Source organism: Doryrhamphus excisus, linkage group LG16 (assembly GCF_037039965.1).
Source record: "Doryrhamphus excisus strain RoL-2023G ecotype Guam linkage group LG16, RoL_Dexc_Guam_v1.1, whole genome shotgun sequence".
Lineage (NCBI taxonomy): Eukaryota > Metazoa > Chordata > Actinopteri > Syngnathiformes > Syngnathidae > Doryrhamphus > Doryrhamphus excisus.
Genome location: NC_136372.1, coordinates 3316066 through 3334415, shown reverse-complemented (window position 1 = coordinate 3334415; position 18350 = coordinate 3316066). Strand labels below are relative to the sequence as shown.

Below are 18350 nucleotides of genomic sequence, written 5' to 3'. Positions count from 1 at the left end.
TAAAAATTCAAATAAAAATAAAAAATTGTGTTAAAAAAAAAAAAAAAAAAAGCGTGACTTGTGCAAAAGCCCAAAAAAAAATTAAAAATACGTGAACACAGTGTGAATAATATATACAGTACGCTATGTGCGTTTTTCTTGTCTTTATAACAAAATATGAATTTTTTTTCAAATTAAAAAAAGTGCTACAGATTGTATTCAAAATGTGAGAATGCTGCCATTTTCATTCAACGCAAGTTTGCAGGATGTCCAAGAGGCTAAAGTTATACCAAAAAAAACATAAATAAACATATAAAAATTGCTGTTTTGTTTTTTTTTTTAACTTCCTTCACCAAAAGTTCATCACAGAACGTTGAGAATTCCGAGTCACCTGAAGAGAAACCTTATCTTTTCCATAAACAGGAAGTATGGAACATCTCAGCAGGAAGTAAAAGAGTTCAGCGTCTCGACATCCTTCCTAGCAGATGAGCTCCTGCTGGATTTCGGGCCGCGTGGGGAAGGGCGGCTCGGCGAAGGAGAAGGCGCCGCATCCCGTTTTCAGCTCCCCCTGGCACGGGCACGCAAGGTAGGATCCGATCAAGTCCAGCTCCGGGGACGGCGCCGGGCTCTCGGGGTCCGACTCGGACTGGCTGGTCTCCGGCTCGTCTAAAGACATGTAGGAAGACCTGGGGTGGTGGAGCAGGTGGGGGTGGGGGTTCAGCCAGGGGTGCTTGAGGCATTCCTCAGCCGTGGCTCGCTTCCTGCGAAAACATCACAACGTCGCCGATGAGTGGAAATTCCATGAAAACCCCGAAGAGTGGAACAAAAAAAAAATACTCGTCCTTCTTTGTCGATCAAAGATTATGCAACGCGGTGGAATCTTTGAGGTCCCAACGCTAATCTGCTGCAATTTATCAATACTGACAGCACAAAAACATCCACTAATCCCATCTTGACACGGAAAATCCCCCCTTCAAAATCACCTGGTTTCAGACAAGATGGCGTTTTGGGCGAGAAGAGACTTAATGAGGTGATGGACATGAAACACAATCAAAAAAACAAAAAATGTGAACCGCAAAAATTAGCTAGGTACTGTTAGCCATATCGCAGCTTACTAAAACTTGCGTAATATAACTAAGCTCTCATAAATTCATCAATAAGTCAATTTAAGCTAAAAGCTAAACTCAAGAAAAATAAAGATAGTTACCTAAAAACGGAGGGACTCTCTATCACACAAAGGTAAAGCTAGCACTACTGCTAGCGTCATTTCTTTTACAAAAACACACTTTTGACATTAATTTTTTTTACCTGTATGACTTCCTATCAACTTTTTAGCCATCCAAACAAAAAACAAAAACAGAAAAATGTGAAGAGTCGGACCGCAAAAATTAGCTAGCAACTGTTAGCCATATCGAAGCTTGCTAAAACTTGCGTAATGTGACTTAAGCTCTCATAAATTCATCAATAAGTCTCACGTGTGTGTTCAATTTAAGCTAAAAGCTAAACTCAAGAAAAATAAAGATAGTTAGCTAAAAACAGAAGGACTCTCTATCACACAAAGGTAAAGCTAGCACTACTGTTAGCGTAATTTCTTTTACAAAAACACACTTTTGACATAAATTTTTTTTTTACTTGTATGACCTGTCAACTTTTTAGCCATCCAATCAAAAAAACAAAAACAGAAAAATGTAGTCGGACCGCAAAAATTAGCTAGCTAGTGTTAGCCATATCTCAGCTTGCTAAAACTTGCATAATATAACTAAGCTCTCATAAATTCATCAATAAGTCTCACTTGTGTGTTCAATTTAAGCTAAAAGCTAAACTCAAGATAAATAAAAATAGTTAGCTAAAAACAGAGGGACTCTCTATCACACAAAGGTAAAGCTAACACTACTGCTAGCTTCATTTCTTTTACTAAAAACACACTTTGACATTAATTTTTTTTTTTTTTACTCGTATGAACTCCTGTCAACTTTTTAGCCATCCAAACAAAAAAACAAAAACAGAAAAATGTGAAGAGTCGGACCGCAAAAATTAGCTAGCAACTGTTAGCCATATCGAAGCTTGCTAAAACTTGCGTAATATGACTTAAGCTCTCATAAATTCATCAATAAGTCTCACGTGTGTGTTCAATTTAAGCTAAAAGCTAAACTCAAGATAAATAAAAATAGTTAGCTAAAAACAGAAGGACTCTCTATCACACAAAGGTAAAGCTAGCACTACTGTTAGCTTCATTTCTTTTACAAAAAACACACTTTGACATTATTTTTTTTTTTTTTTTTACTCGTATGAACTCCTGTCAACTTTTTAGCCATCCAAACAAAAAAACAAAAACAGAAAAATGTGAAGAGTCGGACCGCAAAAATTAGCTAGCAACTGTTAGCCATATCGAAGCTTGCTAAAACTTGCGTAATATGACTTAAGCTCTCATAAATTCATCAATAAGTGTCATGTTTAAGTATAAATTCAAGAAAAATAAACATAGTATGATGTTAGTTAAAAACAGAAGGACTCTCTACCACACAAAGGTAAAGCTAGCTCTAATGCTAACTTCATTTATTTTACAAAATCACACTTTGACATTTTTTTTTTTAACCTGTATGACCTCTGGTCAACTTTTTAGCCATCCAAACAAAAAAACAAAAACAATAAATGTGAAGAGTTGGACCGCAAAAATGAGGTACTGCTAGCTTGCTGTTAGCCACTAAAACCTGAAGTTGATCAATTCGATCACATTAGAGTTTCATTTAAGTATAAACCCAAGAAAGAAAGAAAGTGTGATGCTAGTCCAAAATAGAACTTTTCTTCAAAAAAAATCGCACAAATGTTAAGCTAGCATGAATGCTAACTTCAACGCACTTTGTCATTATGTTTTACCATTATGTCATCCTCTTGTTGACCTTTTTTGGAGCCAAAAACTCCAGAAAACCCATAACAAGTTACTACCAGCTAGTATCACATATTGTACAATCAAAACAATACAATAGAGTTGAATAAAGCAGAATATTATCTGCTCTCTTAGGGACAAAAAACGGACACAAGTTGTGGGCTTCCCCGTAAAGAACCTGACGTAGTAAAACGGGTGACATCCGCCATTGTAGGCGCCGTACTTGTGTCCTCACCTGGGGTTTTTCACCAGCAGGGACTTGATGAAGTCGACGGCCAGCGGGGAGATGTCCTCGAAAGTGTCGTGCGAGTACTCAACGCTGACTTGGGAGATGTTGAGAAACGTCTCCTGCTTGTCGTCGCCCAGGAAGGGCGACTCGCCGGTCAGCATGACGTAGGTTAGAACCCCGATGCTCCTAATCACCAGAGAGAACACCGTAACGGGTTTTGTCAGGTTTTAAAGTTTCAAAAACGTGATAAGAAGTACAATGAAGTACTCACCACATATCTGTTGCGGTACTAATTGGTTCGTAGTTCAGGATTTCTGGCGCTACATCGCAAAAGAACCGAAAATTAGCCGACAGAAAACCAAAAAACCATACAAGTCCTTCTTAAAAAGAGGACTTACCGACATACTCTGGGGTACCCAGAATCTCCCGGACCTCAGAGATGCTGTCCATATGTCTGGATAGACCGAAGTCCACGATGCGGATGTCACCCAAAGGCCGAGCGCTGGTCAGTAGGATGTTCTGCGGCTGCGGAGGATCAGACGGGCGTGAAAGGTTATGTAACCGCCGAGGGGGATTTGGCACTTGAGATGAAAAGAATCCCTGGAGGATTTGGGAGTCTGCTTCGTCAGTCTGCATCTAACAGTGCCTCAGATCTTCCGCTAAGCCAATCAGGGTGGAGGTTTATCACATCCGATGACTTCCTGGACGCATTGTTCGGAGCGCACAATGACTTTGGGGTCGGTTTGGATAAAAGCCAGGTTTGCTTGGGAACCCGATCTCGACACCAAAGTCAGGACCCGTTTTAGGAAGGATTATCTCATCTGGAGGACTGGGTTCTTGAAGGAAAAACCACAATGATAAAAGCCGTGTCACCTCAGACGGTGTCCCCTTAAGGGAACCAGGTTTTGACACCAAACCAGCTTACGTAACAGACTAAAAACACGCCACCGCCGCCGCCGCCACCTCCAGGGAATAGTCTGCCCCATATTGTGACATAATCTCTCACGAAAAAACCTTCCTCACCTTCAGGTCCAGATGCACCACATTGTTCCGATGCAGGAAGGCCACCCCTGATAGGATCTGCCTGGCCAGCCGGATTACGTCTTTCTCCGTGAAGGCCTCGTCGTTGTCAGCCACGCATTGGTCGAAGATTTCCCCACCGGCCGCACTGCGAGGACGGGAAAAGAAAAAGTATGTTCTATTAAAAAAAGGTCCTATACATATGTAAATATAGTATTTTCCACATGTAGCCTAGCTGTTTCTAGCTACAATGCTAACATTAACATGACAAGGTTAGCCTATTAGCTGAATACACCCAGATTTGGTTTTAAGATGTGTAGCGAAGCTTGCTTTACATGACTGCACACATGCCTTCAGTTCGGCGAGTTTTGAAGATACGGGATTTTGCCAGATTGTTGCCGTCGCACCTTGAATGACAAATACCGCTTTTGCATGCTAGGTACTAGGCGATCTTTAATGTAAACAACAGGTTCCATTTTCTTTATGAGAAACCAAGATTTGGTTCTTGGCTCCAGATTTGGTTTTAAGATGTGTAGCGAAGCCTGTTAGCTCAGGGCTAGCTACTTTAGCATAGTAGGCGACCTTTAAATGTAAACAACAGGTTCCATTTTCTTTATGAGTGTTGCATAACCAAGATTTGGTTCTTTGGAATAAGGTAATATTTTAAGAAATATACACGTCTAAAGCCTAGCATATCTACGTGTAGCAAAGCCTGTTAGCTCAGGGCTAGCTGCTTTAGCATACTAGGCGATGTTTAAATGTAAACAACAGGGTCAATTTTCTTTATGAGTGTTGCATAACCAAGATTTGGTTCTTTGGAATAACGTAATATTTTAAGAAATATACACGTCTAAAGCCTAGCATATCTACGTGTAGCGAAGCCTGTTAGCTCAGGGCTAGCTACTTTAGCATACTAGGCGACCTTTAAATGTAAACAACAGGTTCTATAACCAAGATTTGGTTCTTTGGAATGAGGTAATATTTTAAGAAATATACACGTCTAAAGCCTAGCATATCTACGTGTAGCGAAGGCTGCTAGCTCAGGGCTAGCTACTTTAGCATACTAGGCGACCTTTAAATGTAAACAACAGGGTCCATTTTCTTTATGAGTGTTGCATAACCAGGAGTCTACCATGTACTTTGGTGTGATGACGGTTCATATCTGCGCTAATGAGTTTTGTTATTGCACCGAGGGGGGGGGGGGGCATTACACAACATCAGCACGGTAGCAATAACCACCCATACCTTGGGGCGTCATAATTTTTTTTTTTAAGAACGCCAACAATAAAGTTGAGTGACAAGGCAGGTTCAAATCTGCTTGGTAACAAGATACTTCAAAAATGATTTTTTGCGGGCGTGATTCAAATTATTTTTTTGGAATAATTACTACTCCTGCCCGGTCTTGCTGCACTTGTGCAACAGAGTCAAAGTAAAGTGAAGCGAGGACACGCTAGACTAAACCGGTGCCTCCAGCTTCATCGAAAAACTGGAAGCATGTGTGCAAGATTTTAATGTTTTTTTTATTGCTGAAGACGTTACATAACTACGGTAGCCCCCCCAACATTTTGACTTCACTACATTCAGCTGTGAAAATGTGTGTAGGATTTTTGAGGACACACACACACACACACATCTGATGAACCCGTGTTGCGGAAATCCCGAAAGTGCCTGATGAAACTGAAAAAAAACGCCTTTGAGGATCAGTGCATTATCAGGGAGATTTGGACGACCGCCCACGTCAAAAATGAACTTTAACCAGTCAACGGGGAAGGTTCCTTTGTACCGACTAAGGCCAACCCCGCAAATTTCAAGGCTTCTGCAGGCAGACATCCTCCCCTGCAGTGGGAGGATTAGACCCCCCTTGCAGAGGAGACCACATGGGCAAAGGGATGAGGTCAGATCAGCCCTTAATCTCCAAGTAAGGTGCTTTTAAAATGGGGAAAATGTACTTCTTTGGGAGTAGTCCGGTCCAAGTAAGGTTTTAGGACCGCCAATGGGGGCCCGGTGAGGTTGTAAGAACTGCCATGTTGTCAAAAGGTAAATAAACAGAAACAGGAAATGAAAAATCTTACAGCGGGCTAACCTTACTGGCTGAGACACAGGCTGTTTTTTTTTTTAATTACAAGGTGGATATCGCATGATTAAAATTATTTTTTAAAATTTCAAATTCTACTTTTAGAATGTGCCGTGGGCCAATAAGAAAACAGCCGCCGGGCCTCGACTTGGACACCCACAAAAGTTAAATAAACAGAAACAGGAAATGAAAAATCTTACAGCGGGCTAACCTTACTGGCTGAGACATAGGCTGTTTTTTTGAAATTACAAAGTAGATAGCACATGATTAAAATTATTAAATTAAAATTTTTTCAAATTCTACTTTTAGAATGTGCAGTCGGCTAATAAGAAAACAGCCCCAGGACCTCGACTTGGACACCCACAAAAGGTAAATAAACAGAAATAGGAAATGAAAAATCTTACAGCAGGCTAACCTTACTGGTGGAGACACAGGTTGTTTTTTTTAAATTACAAGGTCGATATTGCATGATTAAAATTATTAAATTCAAATTTTTTTCAAATTCTACTTTTAGAATGTGCCGTGGGCCAATAAGAAAACAGCCCCCGGACCTCGACTTGGACACCCACAGAATAATAAATATAATTTAGAGTAATAAATAATAACAGAAACAGGAAATTAAGTAAGACACAATATTGCAAATTTCTGATGTGTTTTTGTTTTGCTACACTGTCGTTAGCATACTAGCGAGTAGTTTACGAAATTTATTTCTTTATACGATAATACCGCTTTGGAGGCGGAAAATTTTAAAAATGTCACAACGCTTCTCAAATTGGATGTTTTGGGACACATTTTCAACAGTGGATGAGTGAGGTTCCCCGGGCTGACAAAGTTAGCAGCCGTCGTTAAAATTGCAAAAAACGCAAATATTTCTCTTTATCCTCCTACTTAGCTTATTTAGCACCACTTCACAGGAATTTTTTCCTTTCAGTGCGTAGTTGACATCAAAAGCTTTTGGCTAGTGGCTAGCTTAAAATCTGCCGCGCATGCAGATGGTGGTGGTGGGGAGGGGGGGGGGGCGGGCTACCGGCTGCAGCTGCATGTTAAGCTGCTGAGAATTCAAGCGTCTGCTTCACTGACATGACTGAGGATGTGGTTGCGGCGATGAGAAATGTGTGCGCTTGGCGGCGGGAGCGCTACTTTTAGCGGCCTTGCTCACTTACCGCCCCGCACAGGAAATGGAGATAAAAAAAGGTTTGTGAGAGCGAGCCGTGTGACCCAGATGATTGAAACCGAACGCAAAGTGAAAGACCTTGTTCAGAGATAACCTTTTGTTATGCATAAGGTCAGAAAACGCGGACTTTGTCTTGCTAGTCGGGCGTGCGGTGAGCAGTTCATTAGAACCGCTGGCATAGCGTAGCCACAAATATGCAACCGGTTAGCGCTTAGCTCCAAACCACACAGTTAAGGTCGTTTCCAAATTTGTTTAAATTTCCTGTAAAAGTTTTCACACCTATTCAAAACAAATTCCTCACACTGGGGCTTCCCGAACTTTGCGTTCCGACCCGTTTTGGGGTCCAGACTGAACCATTTTATTGATACTCACAATTTATTGTTGACTCATGTTTGGGCAATAAATTTGTCAGTTGTGTTTTCATGTCTTTATATGCGGTTTAGGTTTTTTGGGGGGGCAAATGTCTATTTTGGACCGACTTGTTTGCTGCTGCCTGGTGGAAAAGCCAATGGAGTGAGGTTCCCAAAGCTAGCACAGTTAGCAAAGCAATAGGTTAAGTATGTTATGTTTGCAAATGTTTGCGTTTCTTGACTTTGCTACTTGGCTTGCATTTTTCCACAGTGAGAGACGTTTAGCTCTGAACCTCAGGTCATTGCATTGCAGTGAACTGCAATACTACATGTACCAACAATCAGTCTTCGGTACTGTCACAAGATTGTTGATATTTTTTTACTTTAGTTAGCAACTCATGTCATGTTTTTCCAATGTGTGCGATGTTTAGCTCTGAACTTCAGGCCTTTTTGCATTTCATCTTAATTTTACCGCTCATCATTAAATTAAATTACAAAACTATGTGTACGTGCAACAGGCTGGTGAATGGAGTGAAGTTCCCTAAGATGACAAAGTTAGCGCAATCAATCGTCAGTTCAGTCACAAGATTTCCTTGATATGTTGACATGCAAATATTACTATTTAACCACTTAGCTCATGTTTTTTTTTACAATGTGTGAAATGCTTATTTAGCTCTGAACCGCACATCTTAGAATTCCATTGATGTACTTATTTCTAGTGGTTTCAATTCTTTGGTACTGTCACAAGATTGCTTTCATATCTTGATAATATTTTTTTTTTTACTTTAGTTAGCAACTTATGTCGTGTTTTTCCAATGTGTGCGATGTTTAGCTCTGAACCTCAGGCCTTTTTGCGTTCCATTGTTTTAACTTAATTTTACCGCTCATCATTAAATTACAAAACTATGTGTATGTGCAACATAAAGTCATGCTGGTGAATGGAGTGAAGTTCCCCGAGATGACAAAGTTAGCGCAATCAATCATCAGTTCAATTCAGTCGGAAATTCAAATATTACTATTTAACCACTTAGCTCGTGTTTTTTTTTTTTACAATGTGTGAAATGCTTATTAGCTCTGAACCGCAGATCTTAGAATTCCATTATGTACTTATTTCTAGTGGCTTCAGTCAATTCTTTGGTACGGTCACAAGATTGCTTTCATGTCTTGACATGCTTATATTTCTCCATTTTATTGAAGTACTTAGCTTGTGTGCGATGTTTAGCTCTGAATAGTTTAGCTTCTGCATTCCATCATTTAACTTAATATCCGCTGATCTCGACTTCACAAGCATATTTCCCTTAACGCCAATACCTAATTAGGACGTTCTTCCACCGACCTCTGACGTTTTCAGATAATCATTCGTGGAATGCCTTTGGCAATTAGAGACAAAGCCTGCGTAACCCACTTTTCCTGGCACGGCCCGAGCGGCGACACGTGATGGGGGGAACATTTCAAGACACGAGGTCTAATTTTCGAGCCTTTCATACTTTTCCAGCGTGTCGTCTTACCATTCCAAAACCAGGATGATCTCTGTGGCGGTTTCGTAGACCTCGTGCAACGCCACAACGTACGGGTTGGATTTGGCCAGCTCCAGCACGGCGATCTCGTTCAGGATGTCCACGCGGCAGTCCTGGCCCTTCCGTCGTTTTCGCTGGAACTTGGCGGCGTACTGCTTACCCGTCGTTTTCTCCACGCACTTTTTCACGACAGCGAACTTTCCCCTGGGAAAGAAAAGCAGTGCGAGGAGTGAGAGCAATTTCAACAGCAGGACAAATATAAGTGTTAACATTAACACAATGGGCCATCTGAATGTTCTCAACTCCTGTTTACATACCAGTGTCACGTCACAAACGTAAAATTTTGCCCAATTGACTCAAATGTCATCGTAAAATCCCAGATTTTAAAAACATGACTTCCTTGACTGCCTAAATCAGGGGTCTCAAACATGCGGCCCGCGGGCCAAATGTGGCCCGCAGGACACTAGTTTGAGGCCCCCGCCTTGAGATGAAAGTTTAATGTCAAGTTTGATATGGATGCTGTATGGTATCATGTACCCAGAAAAAATTATTACGTTTGATTAATGTTCATGTTAAAGGTTAAATAACTGTTAATAGTTATCCTCCCTATTTGTGTGGAAGTGGTAAGTTTTTGGCTGTTTGAGTTTAAAGGAAATAACTTGAAGGCTACCGTTTAGGTCGCTAGCTCTCTAGTTTGCGAGTTAGCATGTGTCTCAAGACACTGCAGTTGCGCAATATGTTGTAAATTTAAAAAAGTAAATTGAGTTTGAGACCCCTGGCCTAAATGTTCTGACCGGTCGTTAGCTCGAGTCAAAGGGCATATGTGGGAGTGCCCCCCCCCCCTTTAACACAGCTGACAGCAACATGGACAAATGGACATGTGTTGACACCTCCATGCAGAGGCCATGACAATCAAACAAAAAACTAACCAGTTGGTACCAGAGACCACCCGCTTTGACCCCCGCTAAAGCATTCATGGATGCTAACATTTGGATTTAGCGGATAGAATCTGAATGAAATGTCAAAAAAGCTTGAAACCCAGCATGGTTCTGCTTATTTTCCCGACATTCCCACACTGTGCCTTGGACCTAATCCTGTCTGGTTCTGTTTTTTGGGGGGAGTTTGGGTCCAGAATTGGTAGTCTGTGAATGGTGACGGTACATTGTACAAAAAACCCTGTCAGTGCTTTTCAAGTTAATTAGCCCCGTGGAGAAGCGCTGCATGTGGGCTGGGAACTACATGCATGCTGAAAGGACGTGATCAATGCGCGCTGAAAGGAGCCGTGAGGGGGTCTTTTCAAAGAGGGGTCAAAGGTTACCGCTAAACATGGCAGTTGTCCAAATGGCTGTTACAAAACATAACTTTACTTCCCTTCGTTTAAGCCCTGATGAGTCCAGCTATGATGATCAAATAGTTCCTATTACAATACAGCCATGACTTTAAATGGCGTTGTTAGTGGCGCCCCCTATTGGTTGTGCTCAAAATGCCTTGGAAGACAAGCTAGCATGCATGTAATATAGATATTATCAAGGTTTTATCATCATTTTTTTGGTGGGGTTTTTTTTGGTTTTCAACTTTTGTAGAACTGTGTGAGAAATTTCAAGCCAATCCAACTTATGGGGTTTAAAAACAGCACCACCATGACAAGCTAGCATACATATAATATAGATATTGTCAAGGTTTTATCATAATTTTTTTTGGTGGTGGCCATTTTTTCAAACTTTTTCAACTTTTGTAGAACTGTGTGAGAAATTTCAAGCCAATCCAATTTATGGAGTTTAAAAACAGCACCACAATAACAAGCTAGCATGCATGTAATATAGATATTGTGAAGGTTTTATCATAATTTTTTTGGTGGTGGCCATTTTTTTCAAAATTTTTCAACTTTTGTAGAACTGTGTGAGAAATTTCAAGCCAATCCAACTTATAGGGTTTAAAAACAGCACCACCATGACAAGCTAGCATACATGTAATATAGATATTGTGAAGGTTTTATCATCATTTTTTTGGTGGTGGCCATTTTTTCAAACTTTTTAAACTTTTGTAGAGCTGTGTGAGAAATTTCAAGCCAATCCAATTTATGGGGTTTAAAAACAGCACCACCATGACAAGCTAGCATACATGTAATATAGGTATTGTCAAGGTTTTATCATCATTTTTTTGGTGGTGGCCATTTTTTTCAAACTTTTGTAGAACTGTGTGAGAAATTTCAAGCCAATCCAACTTATGGGGTTTAAAAACAGCACCACCATGACAAGCTAGCATACATGTAATATAGATATTGTGAAGGTTTTATCATCATTTTTTTGGTGGTGGCCGTTTTTTTCAAACTTTTTCAACTTTTGTAGAACTGTGTGAGAAATTTCAAGCCAATCCAATTTATGGGGTTTAAAAACAGTGGTGTATTTATTTAAAAAAAAAAATAACAGCACATGTTATTTTTAAATTTTAACAAATTTTTAAATTTTAAAAAAATAGGTCAACTTGATGAAATAATTAGGCTACTTTAATTTAAAATAAAAAGACACAGAGATAATGGAATGGCGTTTAATTTCCGCCAACAAACTATAGCTCTAATATTCTCGACATCCTTACTAACGTACAGTCTTGAATTTAATCCCATGGAATGTCGCTCCATATACACACACACGCACACACACACACACTTAATGCGATTACAAGGCCTGATTTCAAGCTGATGTTACAAGGGACAAAAGACACAGGGAGGGTTTTAACGTCAAAAAAAAGAGGAAGAAGGGAGGAACTTTACAAGTGCCCCCCACCCCCCCATACAACACACTTCCTGGCTGCTGTCCCAGGACATCCCAGGATGTTTGGCTGCACGAGTGCTCCCTGTATTTAGCGTTTGCTTTGCATTTGCAAACAAAAATCCTGCATTTATAACAACACAAGTGACACTTTCTACCTTATTTGGGTGTACTGGTTAGAATATAGCAATCAATCAATTAATCAATTAATTAATCATCTAATGTTTCTGACAGCATCTATCAAAAATAAGCATTATTGTCTTCCTAAAATGGCTGATTTTTTAAATTGAGGTTTAGTATGGGATCTACCAAGGCATACAAAATGCAACAATAATGTGAATAAGGTGACTTTTTTCCTTTAGGACATCATCTGGAAGCATCCATATTGTATTGTAGTTTGATTCCAAACAATCCCAGAATGTTCTTTTCCACAAGGAAGGTCAGGATCTGCAGCTAGCATGCATTTCATTCACACGTGCAGAGTGCAAAATAACTTACATGATTAACACATTAGCTTACAAATCCCCATTGGAAAGCTCCCCCCAGGAATTGAAACGTGGTCAAATACAAGTGCTAAACTATTTTATAACTGCTTTTATAACACGCTGATTATATGTAATGTTTGGTTGCACTGTTCGGCTAAATGAGAGACTAAGAATGTTAGTGCAAAGTTCAACTATGATAATAATGTTTCTGACAGTGTAAAAAAAGTAGGCGTTATAATCATACGCAAAAATGTCGTTTTTTTCAATGAGGTTTTGTATGGGATCTGTACAGGTGTTCATTGTGGCTCGGAATTGTTGCTCTTCGAGCTCACGTTAGGGTTGTAACTTGATAAGTACAAACACAACAGTGTAATAATAATAATGATAAATATCAATAAAATAAAACTAATTAACACTTACCGCCCCAGTTCTTTGCCCACCAGCTCATAATTAGCCGCAAAGGGGTCTGATCTTATCCTAGTCTGGATTTTCGCCACCATTCCGCTCTTGTTGTCCATGTTCTTTTAGTTTAATATTACTTTTTTTAACGAAATTAAGCTCTGTATGTTCTTTCACGGACAAAACAAAAATCAAGTACAGGCGAACATAGTACGTGGGAAAATACTCCGGGAGGAAGGTGTGTAAAACAGTCTGTCGAGTAGTTAAATGTTTCCTGACTTCCTTCAACGCATTCCTGCTCTTAAACTCCGCGTGTACACCCGCCTCTTTTGATGACGTCACTGCAAAGAAGCCAATCGGAGAGTGTTGACAGGCGGGGGGGGGGGGGGGAAGGGGTGCGACCGAAGTGAATGCAAACTATCCAGACTGGCTGTGATGTGTTCAGGGGTTTACGGGTTTGTAGGTAAAGGTAAAGTTTTACTGTACGGGTTCACTCGAGTTCAAAGATCTATAAATACAAAAACACTGTAGTCAAGTAGTAAATTTTATGTTGTTTGTGTCGCTTTTCTGGGGTATGAAGCACATTTCACAATAAAAGCATTAATTTATTTGTCATTTGTCACACAAAATATTTGCACATCTTTGCTAGATTTCTTAGCCTTAGTTACATCCATGAAAAATTCATTATTAAACCCTAATATTTAATCATAATGTTATGTCAGTTTTGTGACTATTTATTAATCCATATTTACTACAGTATTGTTTTTTTATTGTTGTTCCCAAGCACGGTATGTTCACATCCATCTAAGGACACATTTGTGCTGCCAATCATCGACGTGTTTTGTTTTTACTCGACCTGGGCTTGGCCTCTAACCGCTACAGGTGAACCTAAGCCCGGTGACGAATGTCCCCAGGTTAACGGGAGCATCTGTGGGAGAGTACCAAGCGAGACAAAACGACCGCTTTATCTGTCATTTAAGAAGAATTCCAAGCATCCCCGACGACGGGCTCGGCGTGAGGCGTTGTCGGAGGAAAGTGATGACGATCCGGGTGGACTGGTTGTAACTGTCGACTAACTGTTTACCGGCAAATATCTGCTGTCTGAGCGGTCCGGGGACACAAATTGATACCACTGTGATACATTTGGTGCAATTGAACATGCATCAGATTACAATTGAATGCATCGCATAATCAGTTCACAGTTCCACATGTCCAAAAGGAGTAGGAAGAAGCAAAGCTTATTAAATCCTACCCCTCCATCTGGTACTTTTACAATCAGTACCTGTTACATTTGTTCACTTCCTGCTTTCCATAATATAGTTTTTTTAAATTAAATTAAATTAAATTAATGTTTTGTCACGTACCAAAGTACAAGGTGATATTTGTGATTTTAGAAACAATGAGTTAGTATGTTCTCTGTAGGCGGCATTATGAATTATCCTTACTGGCCTTTTTTTGCAGTACATTTAGCGAGTGAAGATTGCTTTTGTAGTTATTAGCCCCATATTTTCACACAATAAGTAAGATGTGGTAGAACCAGAGAGCAATAATAAAGAGTGTGGAGTGATTTGTTCAAAATTTATTCTCAATCAGAAAATTATTATATTGGTAGGTTGCCTACAGCCACATTGATTAAAAGTTGAATGGAGGTTTATTTTCAGAATGAAGCGGTAGAAAATGAATGAATGAATGAATGAAGCTAAAACACTAGAGCCGTGTTGTCATTATGTTCTCTGTAGGCGGCATTATGAATTATCCTTACTGACCTTTTTTTGCAGTACATTTAGCGAGTGAAGATTGCTTTTGTAGTTATTAGCCCCATATTTCCACACAATAAGTAAGATATGGTAGAACCAGAGAGCAATAAAGAGTGTGGAGCAGAAAATGATTATATTTGTAGGTTGCCTACAGCCACATTGATTAAAAGTTGAATGGAGGTTTATTTTCAGAATGAAGCGGTAGAAAATGAATGAATGAATGAATGAATGAAGCTAAAACACTAGAGCCGTGTTGTCATTAGTATGTTCCCTGTAGGCGGCATTATGAATTATCCTTACGGGCCTTTTTTGCAGTACATTTAGCGAGTGAAGATTGCTTTTGTCGTTATTAGCCTCATATTTCCACAGAATAAGATATGGTAGAACCAGAGAGCAATCATAAAGAGTGTGGAGTGATTTGTTCAAAATTTATTCTCAATCAGAAATCAGAAAATTATTATATTTGTAGGTTGCCTACAGCCACGTTGATTAAAAGTTGAATGGAGGTTTATTTTCAGAATGAAGCGGTAGAAAATGAATGAATGAATGAATGAATGAAGCTAAAACACTAGAACCGTGTTGTCATTAGTATGTTCTCTGTAGGCGGCATTATGAATTATCCTTACTGGCCTTTTTTTGCAGTACATTTAGCGAGTGAAGATTGCTTTTGTAGTTATTAGCCCCATATTTCCACACAATAAGTAAGATATGGTAGAACCAGAGAGCAATAAAGAGTGTGGAGCAGAAAATGATTATATTTGTAGGTTGCCTACAGCCACATTGATTAAAAGTTGAATGGAGGTTTATTTTCAGAATGAATCTAAAACACTAGAGCCGTGTTGTCATTATGAAAAAAGGACAACAAGATGGTGTGTGCTGGTGCGATGGATGGCTCGGGGCACATATCGAGGGTTGGGTCATGCGGCGGACGTAGCCGTTAACGTAGCACACAGCGCACGATTGTCCGCTTTTAGCATCGCAAAGCTAATTGCGTTGCAGTGATGTCAAAGAAGACCTGGCTGAGGCGCTCTCGGAAGGTCAATAAAGGAACGTCGGGAAAACAAGCGAATGAAAACACATACCAGGAGAATTAGTCTACCAGTTCGCCGCTTGAATATGAGACGTTTGGTCGTGACCCGTTGCAGGACGTGGGCCCGTCCCAGCAAAGGGTCTCAAACATGTGGATGTGATCGGTGCTCAGTGGGGGGTTTTAATGAGGTGCACGAGGATGTGATAATGTTTCACGGGAGATATATAGCGCTGTTGTGAATGTGCCTTTTGTCCACAGTGCTAGCTGGTGTACCGCTATTGAAGTCCCGCATGGTGCATGACCACTGAAAAAGTAAATACCATTATACTGTGCTAGCTTTGTAAATATAGTAGCTCAATACAAGGAACTCAAACATGACACTTTGACCGCTCCATGGGAAGTTTAGCCAATAAATGTATCTATACACTACACCAGGGGTCTCAAACTCAATTTACCTGGGGGCCACTGGAGCTAGGGTCTGGGCAAGGCTGGGCCTTCCCCCCCCCCCAAAAAAAACGCAAAATAAAACAGAAAACAGAAAAATATACAAACTTTTTCAGTGCTTTGATTCCGATTTTCTACAAGAAAAGCTCAGATAAAACATTCCACTGTTCTCAAATATCTTAATTTTTATTTTTCGGCACAAAATAAGATGAAAAATAAATCAAGAATAAAGAAAATCTAAATTTTATTTACAACATATTGCGCAACTGCAGGGTCTTGAGACACATGCTAACTAGAGAGCTAGCGACCTAAACGGTAGCCGTCAAGTTATTTCCTTTAAACTTAAATAGCCAAAAACTTACCACTTCCACACGGATAGGGAGGATAACTATTAACAGTTATTTAACCTTTAACATGAACATTAATCAAACGTAATAATCTTTTCTGGGTACATGATACCATACAGCATCCTTATCAAACTAACATTAAACTTTCATATCAAGGGCCGGGCCGCGTGTTTGAGACCCCTGCACTACACTAAAGTCATAGCAAGACAGAAAAAAATAACATTGAAATGTTTTTTTGCGTCTTGATTCCTGTACACGAAGTGCGTGATTCGCCAGGCCCGACCGACACCGGTAGTACGTACATACGTAGGTATAGATACCAGACGTTTGGCCACATCTTCAACTCTTGCTTTCTGTCTGAGTGTGTGTGGCCTTAAAGGACCGCAGGAATTCAAAACGAGGTCTTGCACACTCACGCTTGCATGTGAGGACAGATAAGCGGTAAAAGGCGGGGGGGGGGGGGGGGGGGACGCATTAGCGCAAACATGTGCTAACGGGTTGCCTTCAGCGGTAATGCGAGTGACGTTAGTTGTAGAAATATGCAAATACAGGAGTTTGTAGACACGTTTTAGTGTTTATTTTGGGTACTTATTCAGTTCTTTTAAAAAAACAAGAATTGGGTGCACAATTCTGACTTTATTGGGAATTTTTGTATTTTACGCAGGGTCATAATTCACATATATTGTGAATTATTTTTTTAAATAAATGTATTTATTGTTTATATTTATCTTATTTTTAATTATTAAATTTGTAAAATTTTATACAATTTTTACAGGGTCGCCTATTTTATTATTTTTTTAGTAAATGTAATAAATGTATTGATTTTTTATATTTATCTTATTTTTATTTATTAAATTTGTAAAATTGTATACATTTTTGACAGGGTCGCCTATTTTATAAATTTTTTAATAAATGTATTTATTGTTTATATTTATCTTATTTTTATTTATTAAATTTGTTAAATTTTATACATTTTTGACAGGGTCGCCTATTTTATTATTTTTTTAATACATGTAATAAATGTATTCATTTTTTATATTTATCTTATATTTATTAATTTTTGACAGGGTTGCCTATTATATTATTTTTTTCAAATAAATGTAATAAATGTATTTATTGTTTATATTTATCTTATTTTTATTTATTAAATTTGTTAAATTTCATAAATTTTTGACAGGGTTGCCTATTTTATTATTTTTTTAGTAAACGTAATAAATGTATTGATTTTTTTATATTCATCTTATTTTTATTTATTAAATTTGCAAAATTTTATACATTTTTGACAGGGTCGCCTATTTTATTAATTTTTAAATAAATGTATTTATTGTTTATATTTATCTTATTTTTATTTATTAAACTTGTAAAATTTCATACATTTTTGACAGGGTTGCCTATTTTATTATTTTTTTAGTAAACGTAATAAATGTATTGATTTTTTTATATTTATCTTATTTTTATTTATTAAATTTGTAAAATGTTATAAATTTTTGACAGGGTCGCCTATTTTATTATTTTTTTAAAATAGATGTAATAAATATTTATATTAATAAATTTTTATTAATTTTTAATTAATTTATATTAATAAATATTTATTAATATTTATTTATTTTTTTATTTATCTTATTTTTATTTATTAAATTTGTAAAAAAAAAAAAAAAATTATGTTATTTTTCATTGTATTTATTATCATTATTTTTCACCCTAAAACAGTGATTCTAAAATAGTGGGGCGCCCCCCCCTTATTGAAATGTCACGGGGGTGGGGCACGAAAGGCATGGAGTACCTTGTTAGTGCAGACCTGCCAACATGTACACATTTATAGTACTCAACATATAATTTGACTCTTGAATATGCTTCTGTTTTCAGTTTCAAGTTCGGTTGAAACGATTC

General features: G+C 38.6%; 2 protein-coding genes across 2 annotated transcripts in view; one reads left to right on the top strand and one right to left on the bottom strand.

The window, feature by feature from the left end:
* stk17al (serine/threonine kinase 17a like) lies at positions 1-13180 on the bottom strand. Its single transcript, XM_058048901.2, has 7 exons — positions 12904-13180; positions 9222-9434; positions 4119-4263; positions 3494-3620; positions 3367-3415; positions 3102-3281; positions 1-740 (listed from the first exon to the last, which is right to left on the bottom strand). Exons 1-7 carry the CDS (start codon positions 12999-13001, stop codon positions 458-460), a joined length of 1095 nt encoding a protein of 364 aa, XP_057904884.2. The 5' UTR covers positions 13002-13180; the 3' UTR covers positions 1-457.
* The window catches only part of hsd17b1 (hydroxysteroid (17-beta) dehydrogenase 1), a 34270-nt gene continuing 18899 nt past the window's right edge, over positions 2980-18350 (top strand). The window contains exon 1 of the mRNA XM_078797542.1: positions 2980-4286. The gene's annotated coding sequence lies outside the window, so the exon portion shown is untranslated. The remainder of the gene's footprint in view (positions 4287-18350) is intronic.

Excerpts from the sequence above, each read along its gene's own strand:
- stk17al (XM_058048901.2), bottom strand. The coding sequence starts at position 13,001 with ATGGACAACAAGAGCGGAATGGTGGCGAAAATCCAGACTAGGATAAGA. Across the intron at positions 3,621-4,118 it reads TGGTGCATCTGGACCTGAAG|CCGCAGAACATCCTACTGAC; the intron begins GTGAGGAAGGTT and ends GATCCTCCGCAG. Across the intron at positions 3,282-3,366 it reads AGTACCGCAACAGATATGTG|GAGCATCGGGGTTCTAACCT; the intron begins GTGAGTACTTCA and ends TCTGGTGATTAG.